Source organism: Hibiscus syriacus, unplaced genomic scaffold, assembly GCF_006381635.1.
Source record: "Hibiscus syriacus cultivar Baekdansim isolate YM2019G1 unplaced genomic scaffold, ASM638163v2 tig00014304_pilon, whole genome shotgun sequence".
NCBI lineage: Eukaryota > Viridiplantae > Streptophyta > Magnoliopsida > Malvales > Malvaceae > Hibiscus > Hibiscus syriacus.
In genome coordinates this window covers 494,905-521,577 of record NW_024062321.1, presented here as the reverse complement: position 1 = coordinate 521,577, position 26,673 = coordinate 494,905, and the positions used below count along the sequence as shown (strand labels likewise).

The 26,673-nt window shown below is 34.3% G+C and overlaps 3 protein-coding genes across 5 annotated transcripts; all 3 read left to right on the top strand.

Moving 5' to 3' along the window:
* The first annotated feature begins 13,534 nt into the window (after positions 1-13,534).
* LOC120207090 lies at positions 13,535-16,438 on the top strand. Of its 2 annotated transcripts, none has more exons than XM_039206605.1 (5): positions 13,535-13,856; positions 14,129-14,282; positions 14,638-14,809; positions 15,128-15,606; positions 15,751-16,438. In XM_039206605.1, the coding sequence occupies exons 4-5, from the start codon at positions 15,375-15,377 to the stop codon at positions 16,254-16,256; spliced, it is 738 nt and encodes a 245-aa protein (XP_039062536.1). In that variant the 5' UTR covers positions 13,535-13,856; positions 14,129-14,282; positions 14,638-14,809; positions 15,128-15,374; the 3' UTR covers positions 16,257-16,438. The 2 variants fall into 2 exon arrangements, with proteins under 2 accessions (XP_039062536.1, XP_039062535.1); XM_039206604.1 differs by having other exon boundaries at positions 14,471-14,809.
* A 1,029-nt stretch (positions 16,439-17,467) lies between these two features.
* LOC120207089 (ubiquitin-conjugating enzyme E2-17 kDa) lies at positions 17,468-20,442 on the top strand. Of its 2 annotated transcripts, none has more exons than XM_039206602.1 (5): positions 17,468-17,583; positions 17,694-17,773; positions 18,450-18,577; positions 19,669-19,773; positions 20,131-20,442. In XM_039206602.1, exons 2-5 carry the CDS (start codon positions 17,704-17,706, stop codon positions 20,272-20,274), a joined length of 447 nt encoding a protein of 148 aa, XP_039062533.1. In that variant the 5' UTR covers positions 17,468-17,583; positions 17,694-17,703; the 3' UTR covers positions 20,275-20,442. The 2 variants fall into 2 exon arrangements, with proteins under 2 accessions (XP_039062533.1, XP_039062534.1); XM_039206603.1 differs by having other exon boundaries at positions 17,482-17,547; positions 17,692-17,773.
* A 1,651-nt stretch (positions 20,443-22,093) lies between these two features.
* On the top strand, positions 22,094-26,436 carry LOC120207088 (crooked neck-like protein 1). Its single transcript, XM_039206601.1, has 8 exons — positions 22,094-22,185; positions 22,734-23,977; positions 24,060-24,125; positions 24,801-24,945; positions 25,031-25,249; positions 25,605-25,818; positions 25,917-26,115; positions 26,208-26,436. The coding sequence occupies exons 2-8, from the start codon at positions 22,824-22,826 to the stop codon at positions 26,320-26,322; spliced, it is 2,112 nt and encodes a 703-aa protein (XP_039062532.1). The 5' UTR covers positions 22,094-22,185; positions 22,734-22,823; the 3' UTR covers positions 26,323-26,436.
* Positions 26,437-26,673: the final 237 nt, after the last annotated feature.

Below are 26,673 nucleotides of genomic sequence, written 5' to 3'. Positions count from 1 at the left end.
TCTAATTTTCATATATATAAATAAATGGGTAGAATCTAATTATATTGTATATTTTGTTTAGTTTTACATTTTTTTAAGACGAATAAGAAAAATTAAAGATTGAGATTAATTTTATAAAATAAGAAGATATTCACGGGAAAAAAATGAATTAATTTTAGCTTTTGATTTTTTTTAATCCAATGGTTTTAAAAAGTTGTAAAACTAGAAATGGATATGGGACTCAAACCTGACGGGTTTTGAACTGACTCGATCCGATCAAATTATTTTAAAAAATCTGGTTCGGGTTAGGTTTTTTTAGGTTTTGTTTGGGTCAAGTCAGGTTTAGGGTGAAAAATATCTGATCCGACCCGATTTGAAAAAATTATAATTTTATCTCATATATTTAGGAATAATTACAATAATACCCCTCTATATATTATTTTTTAAAATTAAATATCTATTTCTATTGAATAAAAATAATATTTTTAATAAATATATTATTTCGGATCGGTCAGGTAAAGTTTAGATTTTATCTCAAAAATTGGATCGAATTTGAGTTTGATGGAAGGTATATTCTTTTCGAGTCGAGACAAATGAATCTAAAATCTGACCCGACCCAACCTATGTTCATCTCTATATAAAATTAAAATAATTTTGTTTTGTATAAGTGAATTTTAACTCTCTATATATAAGTAATTGAAATAAGAGTAGAAGATGATAGGGTTTGATTCTTGTCTTTCTTTTACTAATTTTGGAAGTGGTTATATATCATTAAGGAAGTGGTTATATTTTTCATTTATTTATGGTATATATAGTTACAATCATTATTTTATATATTAGATGATTAATTTTTAGATTTATCATATAATTAAATTTTACATAATAAGTTTGATATAATATATTGAAATAAGATTTAAGTTTTTAGATTTTTTTATTATAAAATTAAAATGAATAAGGTGGATATCTATCATTGTTGCTCGCCTAAAACAATTAGTGGACTAAAGCTTGTAGCTCTTGCTAATTATAAAATTATAATTGTAGGCAAAAGTGTATATTTTATTTATATATAAAATATTGTAGTTATAATTTGGGATAAATCACGTATTTAGTACTTAAACTATTAGTTTTAGTCCGTTTTAATACCTAATTTTTTAACTTTTTCAAAATCATATCTAAAATTTAATTTTTGTTTCATATTAGTACCTCCGCTGTTAAAAACTTTATTTATTGTTTCATTCCCGTTGTTAAAAAAAATATTTTTTGTTTCATTTTAGTACGTCGTTCAAAATTTAATGTTAAGTTTTGTAAAAATTGAAAGTTTAGGTACTAAAAGTCTAAGACGGACCCAACTGATAGTTTAGGTATTAAACACTTAAGTATTTAACAACGGGTGCTAAAATGAAATAAAAAGTAAACGTTAGGTATGATTTTGATAAAATTGGAAGTTTAGGTACTAAAACATACTAAAACTTATAGTTTAAGTACTAAATGCATAGTTTACCCTATATTCTAAAATATTTAATTGCACCACATATTCTTGGAAGTATTGGGTTCTAGAAACTGCATCTATAATGTGTATGTGCATTGTCAATGAGTACGAAATATTATGAAAAGATATTGCCTAATCATCCTATACTATTAAAAATAGTAAATTACACCACGTATCTTTAAACTATGACCTTAATTCTGAATTGGTCCCTAAACATTTGGCCATTCTAATTTCATCATTAAACTATGACCCTCATTCTAAATCCATCCCTTAAATGTGGGGTTTTATGGAAATCATATTCTTGATCCAAAAATTTTGTAAAAAGCTAGAAAAGGTTAAAATCCGGTAAGAATTCGATAAATATGGTCGAATAGAAATTTTAGGAAAATTTGAAGGATGATAAATTATTCTTAAAAAATATTACTTTCACATTTTAAAATGATGGAAAAAAATATAAACCATTAGTTTTGAGAAGTTATTTCCATGTTTTATTTGGATCGTTGAATCAAAGTAGTTAGATTGCAATTTTTAGAAAGTTTTGGTTAAATTGGAAAATGGTGAATTAATTTGTTCATATTTGACTTTTGGAAGATGATAAGGTTGATGTGTCTTGTTTTGATGGTAATTATGAAATTTCATTAAGGGTAAAATGACCTTTTCTCAATTAAATAAATTTAATATTCATTTAAGCTTGAATAAAGGTAAATTAACATGAAATTAAACCCAAATTTCATATAAGATTGGTTTATTTTCCCTACTTCAGTCATGAATCCCATCCTAAAGTAAGAGAAAATTTCATTTTGATTTTTGAGCAATTTCTTTGAATTTTGGATCGAGCCGTGAAATAAAAAATTATTATATTAAAAAAACGCTATCTTTTGTCACTAATATTGCATGTTAATTTGGTTTGTGTTCAAAGATCCCAAATTTTAGGTTTTTTGTGTTCATATTAGGGTTTATGAATTGACTATGAATCTTGATGTTTTTGAGGTTGTAGATTCATTTCCAAGCTTCTTTGATGATCAAAATATGTTCAATCTTCCTTAAAATGCTTCCTTAAGTTTCGACCTAACCCTAAAGTTAGGGGAACTTTCTGTTTTGATGAAATTTGATTAGAGATTTGATTGTAGAGATTTTATAAGATTGGATCGAGGTTGATTTCATGCTCAAATCAAATCAAAATAGAGTAAAATCGTGAAAAACCCTAGCCTTGAACTTTTGAAGTATTCATCCTTGGCTTAAATGGATGAGAAAATTATGTAAGGGCTGAAAATGATGTAGGAAGTATTCTACAAGCCTTAGAAAAATTTGGGGACCATTAGGTAATTTTTGAAAACTTGGGGGGGACCAAATCAATAATTTTAGAAAAGTTATGGGTTGTTGTTTAATTATTAAATAGTTGTTACACTATGCTAGAAATTGTTGTTTGGGAATTGAAATGGGTGTTAGAATGTGAATTGGATCATTATGGAAGGTTTGAAAGTTAATTGATTATTATGAAAATTTTGAATAGTTTGAGGTGTTTAAAATGTATTTGGTTGGTAATTGTTTCAATGCTAGAATTTTGGTATTGAAAATTTAAGTGGTATAATGGGTAAGTACCATTTTATATAAATTAGAAAAACTGGTACCAATATTAAAAGAGCTCATAAATGTTGAGGATTGTTGTTATGGGAATTTAATTATGTTAGTGTAATATTAACATATGTTTCCAATATGTATTTGTGATTTTGTATAGATCAGGATTGAATTCGTGATTGAAGCGAATTAAGATCGAGGAGCAAATCTGAAACTTAGTGAGACTAATATCTTGATATATATAAAATGTTAAGATGAGTGCAATGCATGCATGACATTATACATGGATGTTGTAGACATCATCAGGAAGACTTGCGATGAGTCTACCTTATTTATATCAACATGATATTTATATCATTTATCATATTATTGATATGACCTTAATATGTCAAAATTTAAAATTTTAATGCATTGATCACTAATATATATGATATTATGCCATGGATGTTATTATGGGGTATGAACTGCATAATATTAAATTATATGGGTATGTGTATGTTGCCATGGATGAATTAAATAAAGATTATATGCCCAAGAATGTTATTGAGGGTTGGTGGTATTGATGGCATGCCATAGAGTCTAGTAGTTGCATATTGGGTAAACAATTGAGTGCAAAGAATCGATGCAACCTTATGCGTAAGCACTTTGGTGCAAAGGATCAACGTATCCTTATGCGTAGGCACTTCGGTGCAAGAAGGGTCGACACAACCTTATGCGTAAGCACTTCGATGCGTCACGAATATCGGGGTCCTCATTCGATGCGATGCAAATATCGAGGTCCTCATAGGTTTATATTTTGGGCTATGGTTTATTGGGAATATTTTATAATTATATTGTTATATTTATTATGACATTATGATGAAAATACAAATAAAGTGATCACATTGCATTATTGATGACACATAATTATATGCATGTTATGTATTACACTGTTTATTATTTTAATTGCCTCACTATGTATATACTTAGCGTGTGATGATTTTCACGCGTAGGTAAAAAGCATGAGTAGGAGTAAGGAGTACTGAGCAACCTCAGGCATCAAGAAGTATATTACAGTATTAGTAAGATATCATTCGATGTGATTTTGACTTAATTAGTGGCATGTACTATATAAATGTCTTAGTTGCTCTGTTAAACTATTTTGGATCTAGTTTGTAATTATTAAACTGAAGTTTTTTTGCTATGCTTTATTATGGATAGTATAATCCAATATTATTATTATTATTAAGGAACATATTTTACATTAAAATATATTTTAGATATTATGTGTTAGTTTTATATGATTTAATATTTTATATTAATGATTACTGTTTGGAAAAAAATAATCATATTTGAACTGGAAAATATTTTAAATAATTAATGTGATATATATAACCCATATTAGTATACGTATACAGGTAGTAGGTGTTATAATCCCTAAATTTTTTAACATTCCAAATTCATACTCAAATTCTGATTTTTAAATTGGTCCCAAACTTTTGAATGTTCCAATAACATACCCAAAATCATTCAAAATTTTGCAATCAAGGTCCTCACAATCCTCGAAAGATATTTCCAGAAAATCTCTAGTCGGCGTGTCCGTGGCACGCCGGAAGAAGACGCATATGATATAGCCCGTCATGAAGCTCGTTGCCCGCCGAGATCGACGAGGCCAATGCCGGGTGCAAACGGAATGGTTTGTATGGAATGCATGTTTAACAGGTGGTTATACTAAAAGTTGAGTATTTTTTATTAATCTTTACAATTACAGTATTTTTTCTTCTCTTTTTAATCTCCGAAAAGCATATATAACTAAAACAAGTGCTTCCCTTAAGAGAGAGCCGGCAGTATTGGAACTGATGTAAGCTGAAACTGTTTGCAAAAGTTCCTGTTTCATCTTCCACCCTGGGCAATGTCTGCAAAAAAAAAAAAAATGCTTTAAGTTCATCTCGTAATTTAGATAACTCTCAATCATTTGATATTGAACGCTCACACTCCTCGTACTCCTGGTGCTCGAACTCGGGATCTCAAGAGATAACAATAATTCTTTTATTACCGAGGTCATTTGGTTCATACTCATTATTATTTAAGTTCTGATAATTTTTTTAGATAATTCAGATTTTATTACCCAATGTCAATAATAGATACAACCAATCAAGAGAAACAACCCATACAAAAGAGATTGGTTAGACAATACCCCAAGCATTACAAAGATTTAGATTAGTACTATCTAGTCTATTTATATTAGTTCCCCTAAGTCTAATTCCAACAACGTTTTTGACTTCTTCGAGCAAACATTCAACCGTTCTATGACGTCCTAGGAAGACTCTCTGATTTCTTTCCTGCCATAGAAAGTAGATGCAAGCAGTCCAAGAAATTTTCAAAATGGTGATAAGGAGAGACTTCTGACGCTGGACAGAATAATGATTATCCTGCAGGCGCTCCAACAGATGATTCACAAGAGAAAATTCGCCCAAAAAAACCAGAGAAAAAAGTCTCTAGGGTTTAATAAAATATTATAAAATCAAAAACCATCTAAAATCAGTCCACAAGCCGGACTGTTATAAACAAAAAATCTTCTTTATTCGAATTTTTTCAAAAATAGCAAAATCCCGAAAATCACTCTAAATTGAAATTCGAAATAAAATAAGCAATCTCCAAAAAATCCGGCCTAAATCGGATTTAAATTGACTTCCTAATTGACAATTGAAATATTACCATAAATAGTAAAAAATATATAAATCTAGTGAGGTTGAAAAAAAGGCCACATGGAGCGTAGCTCATGTGGAGAGCGTGCGCGTCGAAAAGAGCTTTCCAGATTGGGGTCTTATGCGCGATTCTGACACTTGTAGCCAAAGTTGTGGCCAAAAGACTGAAACATACTCAAAACGACCCCAATGAGGAACATGTCACAATCAATTCCCGTCTTTGCGCTGATCTGCCAATTCATGGTATCTCAGCGCCATCAAGGTGCAATCTGACAACTCAACATCATCTGTCTCGGATCCCCCTGCATCAACTTCCCTTTCCATGAAGAAGAAGCCCTTGAAACCATATCATCCCATGACATGATCGATGGCTTCATCCCATTAAGGTTCAAAACAGATTTTCAGAGAGTTGCTGCCAGCGAACAATGCAAGAAAAGGTGGTCCCTTGTTTCTTGATTCAAATTGTAGTTTACACAGTGAACTTCTGAGCAAATTCCCATTTTAATGAGCCGATCTCTAGTAGGCAGCCTGTTGAGAATTGTCATCCAAGCAATTAAACTATATTTTGGAATATGCAATGGAAACCAAACTAATTTATGCCAATCGTGGCTTCATCCCATTAAGGTTCAAACAGATTTTCAGAGAGTTGCTGCCAGCGAACAATGCAAGAAAAGGTGGTCCCTTGTTTCTTGATTCAAATTGTAGTTTACACAGTGAACTTCTGAGCAAATTCCCATTTTAATGAGCCGATCTCTAGTAGGCAGCCTGTTGAGAATTGTCATCCAAGCAATTAAACTATATTTTGGAATATGCAATGGAAACCAAACTAATTTATGCCAATTGACCTTCTGCCCTTTGATTCGAATCATGTCCCAAAGTTCTGATAAAAATTGATTCGATTGAAAAACAAATATTTGAATTATATATATATATATATTAAGTGTAATGTTTTTTAATTAATTATTTAACTTTAAAATAATAGTAAATAGGGATAAAGTATACACAAATGGTCACTGATTATAGGATTTTACTTTATTAAGTTCTTTGAATATTAAAAGTTACAAAATGATGATTTGATTATCCATTTTGTTTTAAACTCATTATTTTTCATTAAGAAATTAGCGGTCGTCTGAGCTAGAAATTAATATAATCACTGTAATACGATTGTCGTTTGAGATTTTAGGATCAGATTTTACCATATCACAGTCAGTAGGTTAACGTTCAACTCAGAACATTATTAATTTTTAATAAAAAATGACAAGTTTGGAACATAATGAATAATTGAGTGACCATTTTGTAACTTTTAATAGTCAAGGAACTTGACAAAGCAACACTCTTAACTTAAAGAATCCTTTTATAACTTTTAATAGTCGATAAATTTAATAAAACAATAACCTATAATTAGTAACTATTTATATACTTTACCTAAAATAAGATGTTAAACGCATACTTTTAAATGCTATTAAATATGTATTTTAAGATTCGACTTATTTATTTATTGGATAATTAAGCCTAATGGAGTAAATTCCAACGATTCATTATATAATTCACAGAAGATGAAGTAAAATAGTATACCCATGTTTGTTGGTCGTGTTCATTTCTGGTTGAACATGCAGCTTTCGGAATCTCGGCAGTTTCATCGTTACGCGCAAACCGGCCACATATTCGAGGACAGTTGTCGGCTAGCGTTTTCCGGCAGCATACTTTTACATCACCATTTGCAAAAAAAAAGAGAGAACAAACAAACGGACCATCTTCAGAACAACACAATCAACCCAAAGGAGACAAGACAATGAATCAAACACAGTGATAAGCAAAACAAACCTTAATTGTTTTGTTGAAGTTCCTCCGATTACGCTTCGCTCTGTACTTTGAAATCCTCTCTTGTCGCTCTTCTGGGCTGTATCGTCCCACTTTGAACCCTGTTGGTGATTCCGCCATTAACGAGTTCTTCATTGGAAAAGAACGAAAACAGAGCAAAACTGAGTAATAAAGACAAAAAAGGGGTTTGAGGTGATAAAGAGATGAACTGGACCTCGAAATCTCCATTTCCGAAGAGATTCGTCGTGTTTCCGACGAAAGAGTTGTTCTCCGGCAATTTCAAAGCTTGTCCTTGAAAATTCTCCGAGGATAAATTTGCTACATTTTCATCGTTGTAAACAGAGCCGGAATTCTGGGTTGTTTGATGAAAGTTTAGATTTGGATCTGGTCTGGGTTTTGTGGTTGATTTCCATTGCTGTTCAACAGAGCTTGAAGGTTATAATCGGATGAAGAAGAGGAGGAGTCATAAGGAAGATCGAACAGTAACTTAAAATCAATCGTTTCCATTTCGGGGATGATGAAGGAAGAGTAATCGGAAACTGAAAGATTATGAAACATTGTTAAAGAAAACCCAAACCGAACCAACTTTTGATTCAAAATTAAAAGACAAAACGCAGTGAAAAGAGAAGAAAAAGAGAGAAATTGGGTTAATTTTTGTGTTTGTTATTCTGCAGGGAAACGGACGGAAAGCAGCACAAAGTGCCACTCTGAAGACCGAGTTTGTCTAGTAGAAAGTGTTCATTGCATGGAAGAACACGACAAAGAGCCTCGATTTTCAAACACTATACATGTAGGTTAAGGTATAGTGATTGAAGTATGTTTAATTGATTGTCTGAGTTTGTTACGAATCTAGGATAGGAAAAAATAAATAAAGTGATATCAACATGAGATAATACATGTAAAATAGATGAGATTTATTATATTTAAATTTTGATTACTTCTACGAGTGAGATGAACAACAATTCATTATAAACGTAGAGAACACGAAAAATATAAATACATGATATCACACATTGGGCGAGGGTATGTACTACCCGATTGGCTTCTTGATGCACATATTGGATTTTGATTAGAAAGAGAAGGGTGCGTGCCACGTTAAGCATCAATCCGACGACTACTGATTGAATGATGTTTAATTGATTGTCTGAGCTCTGTTAAGAATCTAGGATAGGAAAAAATAAATAAAGCGATATCAACATAAAATAATACATGTAAGATAGATGAGATTTATTATGGTTCAATTTTGATTACATCTAAGGGTGAAATGAACAACAATCCACTATAAACATAGAGAACGAGTATAAATACATTATATCACACATTAGGCGAGGGTATGTGCTACCCGATTGGCTTCTCGGTGCACATATTGGATTTTGAGATTTAGAAAACCAGCGAGAAGGGTGCGTGCCTCGTTAAGCATCAATCCGCTACTGATATGTCTCTATTTGGATTAGCCAGACGATTTACAATGGTAATAGCGTCCCCTTCGATTATCGTGGAATCCCAACCATTCTCAATAGCCATGCAGATTCCTTCTATCAAAACCTACGGCCTCAACTGATTCTGCCGTGTGCGTGCCCTGTAACTTTTTCGTCATCCCACAATAGACCATTTCGTGATGGTCTCTTGCAATCACTCCTATAGTTGCTTCGTCGGTAATGGGAAGAAAGGCCATATCAATGTTAATCTTGAAGATTCCTTCAGTGGGTTTGATCCACCAGATGTTAGATACCATTAGAGGCTTGTTGAGATTGGGATCTTTGTCATGGACATTCTTGATCTCAGTTCGAATTATCCAAGCTGTATTAACCACATCCCTAGCCTCTTGGAGCTCCTTATCATGCACCCATTTATTGCGCCTAAACCAATTGCTCCAAAGGAGGGTGAGAAGCTTTATGAAGTCATCCCGATCAAAGGAAGACACAATTTCCTCAAGCCATGATTTACGTGTGTTAGCTTGCATGTCCACGCATCCACTATTGAGCCCCGACAGAACCAAAATTTCGTTCACGTTCAAGCAATCTTTAAGAGCGTGGAGAGCCGTCTCAACTTCACTTTGGCACATAGGGCAAATCCTATTTCCAAGACCAGCAGTCACGAGTTTATGGCCGGTAGGCAGAGCATCGTGACACACCCGCCATCCAAAGATTTTAATCTTCGGCAGCGTGGGGAGCTTCGAAATAATCTTCCAGATTGGAGATCGATCTCGTTCAATTCCAGCTTTCATAAGTAACCAATTGTACCCATATTTAGACGAGTAGAAGCCGATGTTGTGGTGCTCCCAAATGAGTTGGTTACTTTCTTGAGGGGTAATAATAGTGCTCAAAATCAACTTTGCATTATATTCATGAAAAAACCTATAGACCTTGTTTTCATCCACCGTGCAGCTCCTTGAATCATGAAGTCACCGCACATGATAGGCTGCTCCTCATTATCCACGTATGTACTATTCAAAGCCACCGAATGAGAACCTCCCCAACGGGTACTTGTGTAAAGGCGTAGGGCTATTAATGCCCACTCTTCAGTAGAACCCCTCTTTTAGAGGTTCTTTGGTCTTGAAAATACAAGTCCATGCATATGAATTATTATTTCCACGCTTGGCATAAAAAATGTGGTATTGGCAAAGTACATGGCTTTGAAGACCTGAAATAGGAGAGAACTAGGGTTATGTAAAAACTTCCACACTTGTTTCCCAAGCAACACCATGTTGAAAAGCTTTAGGTCTCTAAACCCAACTCCTCTATCACGCTTTGCCCTGCAGACTTTGTTCCATGCAACGTGTGCCCATCCCCTAGTCTCATATTTCCCGGACCACCAATAAGCTCTCCTTAGGGAGGTAATCGCCTCAACCACAACATCCGGAAGTAAATAACATGACATGACATAGGTTGGTAGGGCTTGGACAACAAATTTAAGGAAGACTTCCCGCCCTCCATAAGATAGGAGGTTATGAGACCATCCTTGAATTCTTTTCGCCACCTTGTCTCTTAAAAAACCAAATGTCTCCATCTTACTTCTACCCACAATGAGCGGATCCTTGAAATCTCTTCTCGGTCCCTTTGTGGCGTCTTCGCGCCAAAGAAAATACTAGACTTGTCATAATTTATTTTTTGTCCGGATGACGCTTCATAAGAATCCAACACCTCCTTTAGTCTCCTTGCTTCTTGGGTCGAGTTCTTGATAAAGAGCAAACTGTCATCTGCATAAAAAGATGATTAACCCGAGGCCCAAGAATGCTTGCTCTAACGCCCTTAATATGTCTACGACCTTGCTCTGCTAGAAGGATGGCCGACAGTCCCTGTGAACAAAATAGGAAAAGATAGGGAAACAATGGGTCTCCTTGTATTAAACCTCTCTCTAGTTTAAAGGTACCTGAAATTTTCCCTTTAATTCGAACATAGAAGGAAACCGAAGAGATGCATCTCAGTATGAGATAAACAAAAGAACTATCGAAGTCCATTTTTCCCTAGCAATGATATGCCATTCAACTCTATCATATGCTTTTTCCATGTCTAACTTTAGGGCAGCCCCTTTGTTTGGTCCTTTATTGGAGCCTTTGAGATAGTGAAGAAGTTCATGAGCAACAAGGAAATTGTCCGAGATTTGTCTTCCAGTGACAAAAGCACATTGGTTCTCAGAATCCTTCTAACCCTTGAATAATTGGTTGTGATGGTTGTTGTCTTTCATTCATATGGTGTATCTGATTGGAATCTTATCCCAACTCCTCCATTTACAATCTGTCGGTCATTAGCGTGTAATGTTTTGTTCTGAAATTCATCTTCTTTTTCTAAATCGGACCGAGGGTGACCTTTCCAAATCAATTTTCTTCATTGGTAAATGGTAAGATTCAAATATTTGACTTTTACTTAAAGAATCTAATGTATCATTTCAATGGACCAATTGATTATTGGTGGTCATTCGAATTTTGAGTATAATACTATTTTACTTACCATTTAATTTTATTCAAGTTTAAAAAAAATTCATCCGACTTGAAGTCTAATTCAGTGATCTGACACAAATATATAAAAATATAATCCTTAAACTATAAATCATATGTACATATATACTTTTTATTTTTATTAGATAAAATAAAGATATACTTGAAAAAATAGAGAAATAAAGGATATTACAACAATCATCCTGAAGTATATAAAGATAAATTATACTATTATTATCAAGTGAGATCGGGTAAGATATTTTCTATCCTAAATCATAGACCCAAAAAAATAAACTCAAACATATATTTTTTTTTTATATAAAAAATGGCTATATAGAGAGATAAAATCTTTCGAGTTCGAGTCAAATACACATTAAGAGTGCTTAATTACAATGAAAACCATTTAATTTTATACTTTTATTTCTAAAAATTTTATCTATCTTTTTAGTTTGAAAATTTAGGTCTAATTGTTATTACTTAATATCGAAATGACCATCCAGCTCAGTTGGTAGAGCACAAGGTTCTTATCCTTGAGGTCGTGGGATCGAGTCTTATGAAGGGCATTTCATAATTTGGAGGTCTCCTACGGAAGCTGCTCTCAACTTAATGTTGGGGGCAGCCTACTATCTTACCTCCCCTTACCCCATTACATATGGGAACAAGGGACATTCATTTATCATGTTATTACTTAATATCGATAGGTACAAAATGTTCCCACTTGGACTTAGCTGTTGAATTATAAAAGTCTAAAACCGTAGATGTTTGTCAAATACTTGGATCTGAATTTAACAATATATCAACTTGACCTTTACTTTTAAAATTCGAGAAAATTTGTTTGATTATATTCCTAAAAAAATAGAGGTACTATATTTTAATTACAAAATTATTATAAGGACTTGTGTGTTATTTAACCCTTAAAGTTTCCACAATCTACAAGAAAATAATACGTGTTTTAAACATTTTTCATTTATTTAATATTGGGTAAACTATGCATTTAATACCTATACTATTAGTTTTGATCCGTTTTAATACCTAAATTTTTAAAATCATACCTAACGTTTAGTTTTTATTTCATTTCAGTACCATGCCATTAAAAGCTTAATGCGTTTAGTAACTAAACTATCATTTTTGATCCGTTTTAATACCTAATCTTTCATTTTTTTTCAAAACTTAATGTTAAATTTTGAATTAATACTAAAATGAAATAAAAACTAAACTTTAAGTATGATTTTAAAAAATTAAAAATATATGTATTAAAATATACCAAAATTGATAGTTTAAATATTAATACGTAATTTGCCATTTACTATTTTACCCATAAAATATATATACTTGAAAATCCTAACTTCTAACCTAATTTTTGCTCGCTCTCCCAGTCTCCCCCAACTACCTCTCACACCGGCGCCTCCTTGCTGCTCTTCTTCCCAACCGTAGCTGTTTTCTCTTCTGCCGCCTCCTCCTCCTCCGCCCCTTGCTTCTCTCCCGGCTCCTGGTTCCGCCTCCTTCCGTCGAAGGTTGCGTCAGAACTCTTTAATCGGCAAGTCAGCAAGGCAACAACTTCAGATTTGCGTTAGGTGTGTGTATATGTTGATTTACTTGGTTTTTGTTTGACTTAGTGTTTTGATTTTGGTTTAGTGTTTCTAGTTTCTATAGATGTTTTTGTTTTTTCAGTTGAGACAAGCTTAAAATTTGAAGAATACAAATTGAAAATGTACTACCCTAATATTTATGTAGTGTCTCCAAGGCATGGAATCTCTGGTAACCGGCATAGAAATTAGTTATGAAATGAGCTAGTACTGAAGCAGGATCTCTGATTTGATTCTTAGGTTTTTTATGGTGAAGCAGTACTTTATGTAACTTATGCTAGCACTTCAATAATTGGTTGTGGTGGTTGTTATCTTTCATTCATATGGTGTATCTAATTGGAATCTTATCCCAACTTCTCTATTTACTATTTGCCGGTCATTAGTGTGTAATGTTTTGTTATGAAATTCATCTTTTTGCATATTCTAATAAGATCTGATTTTTTTAGAAGGGACTGGCATTTTATTAACTTAAAGTTGGCTTCATGGAGTAAGATTCCTTATGCTGAACTTTGAAGGCATTAGTCAGCTGCCCGGATGTCATATGTAAAAATTGTCTGAACTGCATGATCACAAGGACAGCAGTTTCCACTCGCCAAATCCATGTTCTGATGTTGTTAACGCACCAAGAAAAGCTGGCAGAATGCTTAGTAGTAATAGTGGATGTTCTAAGAGAGCACGTGTTGGTCAGCTAGAAGACACTATGATTTCAACTGGAATTGATGACATAAAGGATATGAATGAGAAGCTAGGGTGTCGTTCTACAAAATATAACTTACCAGGTTGTCCCTTTTCTTCCCTTGTTTGTGAATAGTACATAAATTTAGTGTAGATTTAAGTCAGCCTAGTTAATTGGCTGATCATCAATAAGGTTTTTGTCCCTCTAATGACTCTTAATGGACAAGTTGCCAGAGCTCGTGTCATTCTTTTTATGGCCTTGTTTCTTTGCATTTTTGTTCCGAGCACGTGGCTCTGTTTTTGTAGTTGGACGTCTTGTAGAATGTTTGAGATTATTCTGATTGTTTGCTTTCTCTTTTTCTAAAATACATTCCAGATAAACCACAAAAGTCGAGACAGAAGAACAGCATTAGTGGCAAGAGAGGTCAAGAAAAATTTCATAGTTCCTATGAAGCCGAAATTTGATTCTTTCTCCAAGAAGGCTGGTTTTGCAAGCTTTACTATGGCCTCTGGAGGGAACAACATCGTTGGTATGTCATTGTTACCAAAACTTGTTTTTGTTAACATGGACCTGTTTTATTATGCTGCGTTCGATATGAGCCTAACCAATTTGTTGGTGATTGGCTGTGTGATATCATCTATGCATTTAGTTTAAAATTAGCTACTGGCTGTATGTTTCTGTTATTTTGCATCATTCACCTTTGGGCATCAATTTCAGGATTATATGGACTGAAGTCTGATGACATAAATGATGTCACTGAGCTTGTAGAGGATTTATCATTAAATGAACTCCTTGATGGCATATATGAGCATCCCATTTTAGGCATCAAGAAGGGTAGGAAAGCAACTAACACAACTGAAAATTTTCTACATTCTGTTAAAAAGGTGTTCTCCTTTCTTCCACATCGAAGGGTCCAGTCCCACAATGTTGCAGATATGGACAGTTCTTCCAACAAGAAAGTGCCCTTGTGTCCATTGAACTCTGTTTCTATTTCGGCAAGTAGTATTAATGGTGATAAAGAAGACACGTGCTGTAGACCCATCATCACTCAATAAGGTGAGTTTTTGAGTAAACGTCTAATATATTTGATCCTGAAATCAACCATAAATGAAGTAAAAAAATTGGTACCTGTTGATCCTTATTAAAACAATTTTTGCCTATTGATAGGAGGCTTTGGTAATTTTCATCTTCGTCTCTATTTATCCCTTTTCTTTCTGCAACTTTGCATGGTGGCAAGGTCATTTGACTACAATGCTCAGAAATTCATTTACTTTGTTAACGTGCCTTGAAGTCATAGGTCCATCTGGGAAGTTTTTGTCTTTATAGATGCTGAAAAGTTATTAACTTTGCACTTTAATCTTGTTCCAATCCCAGGATTCATCTGGCAAGCCTGAAATGCCTGCCAGTCCTCCAGATTTTTCATTGTCTCAGTCCAAAGATATTCTGGAGCACTTGGCATTACCCCCACCGAAAGATCTGGACTCTTTACTTCTCAATGCAACCAAGCCTTCATCATCCACAAGGAACAATTCTGATACACGTTCAGGCAAGCAAATAAGAGCATACTGTTAATGGTTGTAGAACCAATCCTGATGCGGTTAAACTTTTATCAAATAAGAGCATGTGCCAAGGGCAATGGGTAAAAATACCACACACTTCTGGTTCACCTGGGACTGCAACCAGTTCTTTTACCAATTTAGAATCACTTGCCTATGATCCAAGCCTAATTCCCTCCTTTCCAAAGTTTGGTAACTCCGAAGGTGAAATAGCATCACCATCTGGTACTCTCTGTTTATGTGAACAAGGCACATCACCTCTTGCAACTTATTCCAAGGCTTTTAATGTTCCTCCAGGTAAGAATTTACCAAAAATTTTAGGTCGAAATATAGGTTTGTAGCATGAGATTTTTTGTTATCGTTCTGATATTTATACATAGACAAATTTATTGCCATTTTGAATCTCTGTCCATTTCTTTATTGTTTTCTTTTTGGTGATAGTTGGGCACTGTCCAAGAATATTGGCTGCAGCTCAAACATTGTGTGACATCGCGACTAAACCCTTGAGGCAAAACCCAGATGGGATTATAAGTTGGCCAAAGAAACCTTCACAAAAGACCATGAAAGCTCGCAAAACAAAATCAATTGAGAAATCGGATGAAATATCTGTGACAACTTCATTGCTGGGATCTAACAAGCTGGTGAGATGTGACGCAGAACAGATAATTCTCTCGAAAAAGCCCAAGCTCTCTGAAGTTGAGCATAAGAAGGATCTCAATCACTTAAATGGCGTTAGAAAAGGACCATTAGCTTGGTCTACTCCTAAATCAAGTAGAACATCGCCCGGAAAATCTGTAAGTGAAACAAGACATTCCACTGTCAATGTAGTAAAGTCGCCATGCACGAATCTTCCAGCAACGGCTTTGGATAAACCTTGCAATAGTCAACATAATGTACAAAAACTAGTGTCCTTAGACTGGAAGAGAGGACGAAATAGTCTCGACTAATCAAGTATCTTTTTTTTCCCTATGTAGAAGTTTGCATTCAACAATGATTACTATTTATCGACCTCTACGATGTTAAACCGGTGTACCGGTTCGTTAAATGTATATATCTCGATGTAGGCTTTGTTATGTGGCCGAAAAGGGGGGAAATGTTACGATGGTAATGTCAAGGGACAGTTGTAGATTTCTGCAGTGGAATTCTTTGCCTTGTATATTGTAGAGCCATTGATGAGGCAATAGAAATCAGTCTCTCACTTTAGCTTTAGAGCTTTATTTTCTTAATTAATCTCTTTCAATTTCGAAAATGAACTACAAATCATAATGTTAATGTTTTTCATCAATTATTTAATCTTTAACATTTACGGATTATGTCAATTTGTTTAAAATATTAATAAATTTAGTCTTTAATGTTTGTACTTTATAGGATGTGTAAACTACGTATATTTTTTAGAGTTAGAATTAATTTGATATAATATATAATCATTAAGGGTTAAACTTATTGTTATATCAGTCTAAATTATGTAAAAGCGAGACATCAAAATGGTGATTAATTATGTTCAATATACTAAATATTGAGTTACTCAAACCATAGGGACTTACGACATACTTTGACAGAAAATGTAATAGATTTTGGGGTAAAGTACATAAAATGGTCCCCGATAATAGGATACTATTTTTATTGAGTCTCTTAACTATTAAAAGTTATAAAAGTTACAAAATAGCCACCTGACTATTCATTATGTTCAAAACTTGTCTTTTTCTATTGAAAATTTGACGTCAGTCTGAGCTGTACGTTAACATGCTAACTAAGATATGATAAAATTTGATATCATCATCTCAAATGACTATCCTATTTCAGTCAACATGTTAACGTTCAACTCAAATGATCATTAATTTTTAATCAAAAAGGATGAATTTGGAATATAATAAATAGTCAAGTGACTATTTTGTAACTTTCAATAGTCGAGACACTCAACAAAATAACTTTCTATAATCAAATGATCATTTTATAACTTTTAATAGTCAATGTACTCAATAAAACATTATCCTATAGTCATGGATCGTTTGTGTACTTTACCCTAGATTTTTATTACAAGAAAAAAAATTATCTTATGGGTCCACAAATATAACCAATAACGAGCCCTTTTATTAACTTATTTCTAAAGAAAATATTATTCAACCACTCGTCCTCTCCTTCTAAAAGCCTATTGTTTTTAAATGTATATTTTCTCTCTATTTACTTTTTTTCAGAACTACCAAACAAAAACATTAGCCCAGGACAGGAGGATCTCTCAGCTACCTTTTCTCTCAAATTTCTCCAAATAGCACTGTAATTTTCTAACTTTTTTCTCTTTTAATTTTTATTTGCTTTTCGTGTTAGCTTGGTTGAGGAAGGCGGTCTGACTTTGATTTGATTTGATTTTCCTTTTTTCGTTTTAGGGTTTAGGTGATGGCTTCAAAGCGGATCTTGAAGGAGCTCAAGGATCTACAGAAAGATCCTCCTACCTCTTGCAGCGCAGGTTCAATTTCTTCCTATTTTCTGTCTCTATATCTTCGATTTCATTATTTCTTGCTATCATGCCTTTGATTTCCTCTTTTCTTTGTAATCATGACATGAGATAATTGTTTCTGTATATGATGATGTCATGGTCGGAGGAGAAAGGCGAGAACACGAGGAAGAATTGGGGGAACGGTTATCATTGTAACTAAATAAATTGGCTGTGTAAATATTTTCCAGTATGTTATGAATGAACAAGTTTTTCCCTCTCAAAATTCTCTCTATTCCTATTACCTACTTCTCCATTTCTCTTCTACTTACCTCGAACCATCAGATGAATCTATACTTATTAAGTTATTGTTAGAATATGATTTTGACCATGATGATTTCATTGAGTCAAACTGCAATATATATACATAATTACATATACATATTCTAAAGTTTTAGGTTCACATCATTGGACTCTATTCGACTGTAGATTTTAAAGAATTTTTTCTCTTTTTTTTCCTGTCTTATTGTTTTCTGTTCATATCCATGTTTGTCAAGTTGTTATTGGTGAGTTCGTGAGGAAATTATCATGTTTTGCTGAAGATTCTTTTAAGAGTTCATTTTTGCATCATCATTTCAATTAAATATTACTTGCAGATTTGGTTGCTCTATCTAATTAACGTTTCACTTCATTTTATTATTGAAATAAGGCCCTGTTGCTGAAGACATGTTTCATTGGCAAGCGACTATTATGGGTCCTCCTGACAGTCCATATGCCGGTGGAGTGTTTCTAGTCACCATTCATTTCCCTCCGGACTATCCTTTTAAACCACCAAAGGCACTTAATCTTATTCCTTAACCTATCAGTTTTTGTTATTTCCGGTACACTGTTGTGAATGTGTTCTTTTATTGACTATGTATCTATCTGTAACTGTCTTTTTCCTTTTAGAAACATCAAATATGCCATTTACAATCTGCATAGCGCTTAATATATTGCATGTTAAATTTTTTCAACAAGCTGTTCTTTTAAGAACCATCTATTGAAGTGCTGCTGGCACAAATGTTTTCTCCTCTGAAATCCAATACTTAGTTTTATTGCGGTCAATGTTCCTACTTGCCCCCATCTACATTTTGACATTTGGAGGGATATGTAATTAGATTTTAGCATAAATGTTTAAAGGCTTCATGTTATTTAGCAAGTTCCTCACTGTATATACTCTGTGACCATGATGTCTTTACAGGGTAGTGGCTTGTGCAAACATTGCTTGGCACTGAAATGAGTAAATACTAATTCTACTTGATAGTTTATTCTGTAAATGCTAATTTTTTTCTAGCTTTTGGTAGTTTATTTTGTTGGCATGTATGCATGAACAGTGGTGCATGCATATGCATGTTGGGTTTCTAATGGTTTAGTTTGTATGTGAAAGGCTATTATTAGGTGGTTTTCAGTGCCAAAATTTACTTAATCTTTTGTTATTTTTACTTTTGTAAACAGCCTCAGGTAAGCATTCTCTGTTACCTGCATACGGTTACTTCATTATGTGGTTCCCACATTTACTGTATACTTTTTGGTTTAATAAAAATTATTGTAAATGGACACCTTGCGAATATATTTTGCTTTTCATGTGATGATGTTCATATCTTTTAAGATAGAATAACATCAAAATTTCTTTTAGAGATAAATATGATTGTAACCAATCAACGATGGCTTATCAATCCTCACCTAGTTCTGCTAATTCTAGTAATTACATGATAAATCACATGTTGAGGTTGATTCACGCTTTATTTTCTCCACTGCAATGGCCTTATAACTTACCCGTTTAGTAGCTGATTCATTACCACTTACCAGCATGTTTCTTGTTTAGTTTTCTTCTGTTATCCTTTTTTTCTCTTGTATTTTTATCTTAAATTCGTTTTCCTTCGATTCAGGTTGCATTCAGGACAAAGGTCTTTCACCCTAATATTAACAGCAATGGTAGCATTTGCCTCGATATTTTGAAGGAGCAATGGAGCCCTGCCCTCACCATATCCAAGGTTATTGTTCAACATGCCTTGCAGTATATACATCTTTTATTTTGAATGATAGATTTCACTGTTATGTCATCTATCAACAGTTTGTCATAAAACCATTAAAAAATGATTTGGTTTTTAAAACGAAAGATCATATTAAGCCTTTAAAATGTAGCACTTAATCAACTGGCCAAGTAGTTTGCTTTGCATAATGGGCCCTTACTATTTTGTGTATGGTCACCCTGGTTTAATATATATATATATATATGTGTGTGTGTGTGTGTGTGTGTATGTATATATATTCTATCATGTAAATTTTGATTGCTATGGTTTACTGACATTTAAGCATGGGGCTGTTTCTTATATGTAATTTGATTCTAGGTATTGCTCTCAATCTGCTCGCTCTTGACGGATCCAAATCCTGACGATCCCTTGGTGCCAGAGATCGCTCACATGTACAAGACCGACAGGAGCAAGTACGAGACGACTGCTCGGAGCTGGACCCAGAAGTATGCTATGGGTTAGTGTGCTAATATTTATGTAATAGGAGGGCTTTTATTCCATGTGGCTTTGGTCTTTAAATTAATATGTATGAATCAATGAATCAGTATGTGTGATCTTGCCCCTCCACCTTATGTACCGAACCAAGCCCTCTTTAAAACACATTTGCTGCTTTATTTGTTTGTATGGAAATTATCTTTCAAAATTTAAAGCCCATACTCTCCTATATACTCCATGTTTTCGATCTTCGGCCCCGTTTTTATTTTCCGTCCAGTAAAAAGCTGATCAGGTTCAGCTGCTGTAACTCCGGCTTCAACTCCATGTGTTACAGTTTACTGCAACCTGCAAGGTATTGTTTGGTATATGAATTTTAATTCAATGTGCAATTTTTACGTATGAAATTTTGGTTTTATTGCAATTGTATATACACTGAATTTTAATTTTTAACTCAATTATTCAAATTTATAAAAATAAATTAATCTGTATTTTTCATGTATGGTAAATATAATTTCTGTGTAAGCAATAAGTATACATAAAATGGTGTCACGCAGATAAAGAGATTAGTGGTTGTGAAAACTGAACTAAAATTTAAAAAAATTACCTTACCTAAAATTACAGTTCATGTATATTATATCACGCAATAAGCCAAAGTTCACGTATAATTTTAAGATTGTATCCTTAATAATAGTAATTGTGGAAATTGGTTTCTGTTTCATCTCTTTAAATTTAAATTATAGTAACGAAAAAAAAGGGAAGAAAATCACCTGTGACGGTGAAATCTTTTCTTTCTCTCTTTTTTTTATGCCCTTTGTCCTAATAATTTTGGACGTCATGTAATAACTATTAACAGAATAATATGAAACATCAATTGTTAAAGTGTAAGCAATTTGATATCGCTTAAGGTCTTAAGTTTGAGTATTTGTGTATCTAAAAAAATCTCACTAAGAAACTCACACTAAAACTAAATGTGCGATCTGAATCGATCTAGATTAATCAAGACGAAAGCCTAAAATTGGAGGGGAAATGAATATAGCTAATAAGATGATTTAGGATAATAATCATTGAATCTAGTAATATAAGTATATCTTTTGAAGTTTTGTCTTAACAAAACTTTTTGTTAAGGGAATGCATCGAGTTTCGGTAGTTAAAGAAAATATTATTTTTTCTTGAAGTTTTGAGTTTGAGTAACTATATCTGTAGAATATGTATATGTTATATATGACTAAAAGAGATTATAAGTACATACTACCTTGTAACTAGGATGATAACGAGTCGTGTTAGGGTTTTTTTGGTCAACCCAACTCGACCAAAAAATATGTATACTCCACCTAAATCCAACTCGAACTAAAAATTATATATTTTCCATCTGACTCGACTCGAAAATATATATCCTCTATCTGGCTTTGACTCGACCCGACTTGAAAATATATATCCTCTACCTTTGATCATACCCGAAATTTTAGAGCATAAATCCGCCCTGACCCGAATCGACCTGGTATAAAATAAAGATTCAATTAAGGAAATAATACTTTTAAAAATAAACATAAACCCTACTTGTAACACTTGAGATTATTCAAAGAAAAAATTTCTGTTAAAAACAACTATAGAGTTTGTTGTGATAGGGGTTCATTATATTAAGTTATGTTTAAATACCTTTAATTGATCACTTTTAAAATAGAGACAACTAAATTATTTGGTTTTTTTAAGAAACTAATTTACTTAATATCGAATTAGATTTATTTTTAATATGGACCGGTTTGAATTATGCAAGGCCCAATATCAATGGCCGGGTTACTTAGGGAGGTGCAGTGCAGGCTGTTCTTCACGTTCATCAGAAATATAAATAAAAAAAAAAACAGGAAAGAAGAAGAAAAGAAGAGGGAAAAGATCGAGCATTGAGAGAGGAAGACAGCCCTGCTTCGACATTGCCTCCAGGTTATTTTCCTTCTTTCTCAAGCTTTTTAGATGTTTACTCTTGGCTTCTTCTTCTCAATCGTCCAATTTGCATCTCCTTCGAGTGGATTCGTCGTGACCTAGGTTTTGAGATCACGGCTTTTTTCCTTTCCACTGTCGTTCTCTCCCTCCCGGAAGCTTTACTGAATGAAAGATGACATGTTCTAAGTGCCGAAATTATAAAGATTATATAGCAGTTACAAAATTTCTCTTCGTTTCGCGATTAAAATATCTTCTTCCTTTTAATTTGCGTAGTTTCTCTGTTTATATATATATATACGATGTTGTTTGTTCTTTTTAATGAACCTTTATTTTTCTTAGAAACATGATTGAGTTCTAGATTTATTATATGCTTTGCTCAAGTTCTAGATTGAGTTGAAATTTGTGGTTCCAAGCTCAACTTGAGGTTGAAACATGATTCGAGTTTAATTGAGTTAGAATTTTCAAGAAAGAAAAGAGAAGAAAATAGTTTTTAGAAGCCTACGCTAGTGTGCAATACAGTTACTAAGTTTTATATATATTTTATGCAGGTATCAGATTGCACATTCGACTGAAGTTCAGGGACCGAACACGACATTAGTAACACACATTCACTCAAATTCAGAAATCATCAGTTAGTCATGGCATCCAAAGATGCAGATCCGTCACTTGGGTACTTGACTCGTAAAGATACGGAGGTCAAACTCCCTCGACCGACCCGTGTCAAAAACAAAACTCCGGCTCCTATACAGATTACTGCCGAACAAATCCTTCGAGAAGCTCGGGAACGGCAGGAGGCGGAAATCCGGCCGCCTAAACAGAAGATTACCGACCCGACTGAACTAGCTGACTATCGCCTCCGCAAACGCAAGGAATTTGAAGATCTAATCCGCCGTGTTCGGTGGAATACAAGTGTTTGGATCAAATATGCCCAATGGGAAGAGTCCCAAAAGGACTTCAATCGAGCACGGAGCGTTTGGGAGCGTGCTCTGGAAGTTGATTACCGAAACCACACTTTATGGCTGAAATACGCAGAGGTGGAAATGAAGAACAAGTTTATAAACCATGCAAGGAATGTTTGGGACCGTGCCGTCACTCTCCTCCCACGTGTGGACCAGCTCTGGTACAAGTACATCCACATGGAAGAGATGTTAGGGAATGTTGCTGGAGCTCGCCAGATTTTTGAACGCTGGATGTCGTGGATGCCAGACCAGCAAGGTTGGCTTTCCTACATTAAGTTTGAGCTTCGTTACAATGAAGTCGAACGTGCTCGTGCCATTTATGAACGGTTTGTTCAGTGTCACCCCAAAGTCGGAGCTTGGATTAGATATGCCAAATTCGAGATGAAGAATGGGGAGATTGTACGGGCAAGGAACATTTACGAACGTGCGGTGGAGAAGCTGGCAGATGAAGAAGATGCAGAGCAGTTATTTGTAGCTTTTGCTGAGTTTGAGGAACGGTGTAAGGAAACAGAACGTGCTCGTTGTATTTACAAGTTCTCTCTAGATCATATACCCAAAGGGAGGGCAGAGGATTTGTATAGGAAGTTTGTGGCTTTTGAGAAACAATATGGAGATAAGGAAGGGATTGAGGATGCAATTGTAGGGAAGCGGAGATTCCAATATGAAGAAGAAGTGAGGAAGAATCCATTAAATTATGATTCGTGGATTGATTATATAAGATTAGAAGAGAGCGTAGGGAATAAAGGGAGGACTAGAGAGGTTTATGAGAGGGCTATTGCTAACATTCCTCCAGCTGAGGAGAAGCGGTATTGGCAGAGATATATTTACTTGTGGTGAGTTTTTGTGTGCCTAATGGTGGTATGCTTAATTTAATATTTTTGTTCTGAACTGACTTATGGTTTATTTGTAATTTAGGATTAATTATGCTTTATACGAGGAGCTTGATGCTGGGGATATGGAGCGGACAAGAGACGTGTATAGGTATCTGTCATTTCCTTCAATGGATTTATGGTTCTGTTGGTTGCTACTGTTGCTAAATTGTAGTGAAATCATTGCTTCACTAATAAATCTTGGCAACTAAACACTGCAAGAAATTTGCCAATTGCTGACTACTTGAATGTTTGAATGTCTGTTTTGCACTCTACTTGCTTGTCCGTTTCATTATGCTTGTGGTGAAGTTTTACCTTCTCTCAGGTATTATTCTTACGAAAAGGGAAAAAGTATGATGAAAATCTCAAATTTAATGTGATACCACTTGCAAAGGAACTAACTTGTTGATTACAGCTATCTTTATTGCATCTTTTTTTTCTTATTGAAAGTCGTATTCAGCATCTTCATTATTTCCATGGTTGTCTTTTTGTTCCATATTTCCATGTTTTGCATCTGTTCCACTCTTCAGGTTTATCTTTGACATAAGCTATACTATATTTTCTTATGATTTGATGAATTAGCTGGTTTTGTAATAGTTGGTAGGTAGTGGCTTGTTGTTACAAATTTATATTGTACATGAAATTTTATTTTGATTGTTGTCTTGCCTCCCTCGCCCTCATGCATATACAAAGGATGCACACTAAAAAATGACTCATGTTTTGGGTATTTTTAATCCTTTAGTTTTGTGTTTACAATAACGATTCCTCACTATAATTTTTTTTGCAGGGAGTGCCTTAAGCTTATTCCCCATGAGAAGTTTTCTTTTGCAAAGATCTGGCTTCTTGCTGCACAATTTGAAATAAGACAACTCAATCTCAAGGGTGCACGACAAATTTTGGGAAATGCCATTGGAAAAGCTCCTAAGGATAAGGTAGGCATCTAACTTTTGCTGGAAGTCTATAAATTTGACTACTTTAACCTGAAGTTTTCTCACTATGTTGTTTTGTAACATTCAGATCTTTAAGAAGTATATTGAAATTGAGCTGCAACTTGGTAATATTGATCGTTGTCGAAAATTGTATGAGAAGTATCTAGAGTGGGCACCTGAGAATTGCTATGCATGGAGCAAATATGCCGAGTTAGAAAGATCATTATCTGAAACAGAGCGTGCAAGAGCTATTTTTGAGCTTGCCATCACACAACCAGCTTTGGACATGCCAGAGTTATTGTGGAAGGTATTTGCCCTATTAACAACTGTTATATATTGTTTAGCTTTGTGATTATAGTTACACCAATTTGTTGTCTTTTGTATCGGTCATAGTGGATATTTTTGTCTTATTGCTTCATAGTTGATCCAGTAAGTATTTTCATCTCATGATGAAGGTTCCTGTAGTGAAATGACTGATTATTTTCTTGATAATAGTTGCACGTTTCTTGATAATAGTTGTATGTTTGCTAAGCTATGGTCTTAATGAGTGATTTCTCCATTTTCCTTCATATTTTCTTTGTTGACTGATGGCTTTTGGCCTTTTTAGGAATATCATTTCTGATGTCTAAATGGTGTTGATGCTTCTTATTCTTTGATGATAGGCATACATAGATTTTGAAATTTCCGAAGGTGAATATGAACGAACCAGAGGATTGTACGAGAGACTTTTGGATCGTACAAAGCACATGAAGGTGTGGATTAGTTATGCCAAGTTTGAAGCCTCTGCAATGGAGGAGACTGATGCGGATTCGGACGTGCCGGAAGATGGGGTTCGGGAACATGAATCAAAGAAGGGACGCATTCAGCGTGCAACAAGTAAGTTCAGACCAATCCAAGTGCTGCCTGCTATACATCTTTGATTATTTATTAGTAGAATAAATTCTTGCCTTCTAATTCTTTTTACTTTTTGCCAGGAGTCTTTGAAAGAGCAATCAACTACTACAGAACGTCCGCACCAGAATTGAAAGAAGAGCGTGCAATGCTCCTGGAAGAGTGGCTTAACATGGAAAGCAGTTTTGGCGAGCTTGGTGACGTTAGCGTAGTCCAGTCCAAGTTACCCAAGAAACTCAAAAAGAGGAAGCAAATTTCAAGTGAAGATGGCGGTGTTTCCGGGTATGTAACTAGTATAATTTTACTCTGCATCTACCGGTATCTGCATATCTGTATTCTGCCGGAACACAATGTTGAATCATTTGCCTTGGCAGATATGAAGAATATATCGATTATGTATTCCCCGAAGAAAACCAGGCGACGAACCTCAAGATTTTAGAAGCCGCTTATAAATGGAAGAAACAAAAGCTTTCTACCGACGATGAGTAGGATATTATATGTGTTGTAACTCCAAATGTAAATTACAAAGCACGTGCCACAGCTTAATTGCATGATTCTTTAATGCCTGGATTTTGTTATGCTGTATGTGTTTTTAAGGAACGTCGACACTGGGAACTTCCGTCATGTGCAACCTGTTATTGTTCATTAAGGAATCTTAATGTTACTCGAATCAAGTGATTTTGCTATATTTTCGTTGGTAATCTTTTAAATGGTTAGCGTAATTTAGCAACTTCAACGCATCACAAAAATTATCACAACCATAGCAGGACAATTACGCCCCATGCCTGCGTCGAGCTTTAGGGACAATGTTTGTTGTGTCAACCTCGACCCTTGCACGGG

Excerpts from the sequence above, each read along its gene's own strand:
- LOC120207090 (XM_039206605.1), top strand. The coding sequence starts at position 15,375 with ATGTGCCAAGGGCAATGGGTAAAAATACCACACACTTCTGGTTCACCT. Across the intron at positions 15,607-15,750 it reads GGCTTTTAATGTTCCTCCAG|TTGGGCACTGTCCAAGAATA; the intron begins GTAAGAATTTAC and ends TTTTGGTGATAG.
- LOC120207089 (XM_039206602.1), top strand. The coding sequence starts at position 17,704 with ATGGCTTCAAAGCGGATCTTGAAGGAGCTCAAGGATCTACAGAAAGAT. Across the intron at positions 17,774-18,449 it reads TCCTACCTCTTGCAGCGCAG|GCCCTGTTGCTGAAGACATG; the intron begins GTTCAATTTCTT and ends TATTGAAATAAG. Across the intron at positions 19,774-20,130 it reads CTGCCCTCACCATATCCAAG|GTATTGCTCTCAATCTGCTC; the intron begins GTTATTGTTCAA and ends ATTTGATTCTAG.
- LOC120207088 (XM_039206601.1), top strand. The coding sequence starts at position 22,824 with ATGGCATCCAAAGATGCAGATCCGTCACTTGGGTACTTGACTCGTAAA. Across the intron at positions 24,126-24,800 it reads CGGACAAGAGACGTGTATAG|GGAGTGCCTTAAGCTTATTC; the intron begins GTATCTGTCATT and ends TTTTTTTTGCAG. Across the intron at positions 26,116-26,207 it reads GAAGATGGCGGTGTTTCCGG|ATATGAAGAATATATCGATT; the intron begins GTATGTAACTAG and ends TTGCCTTGGCAG.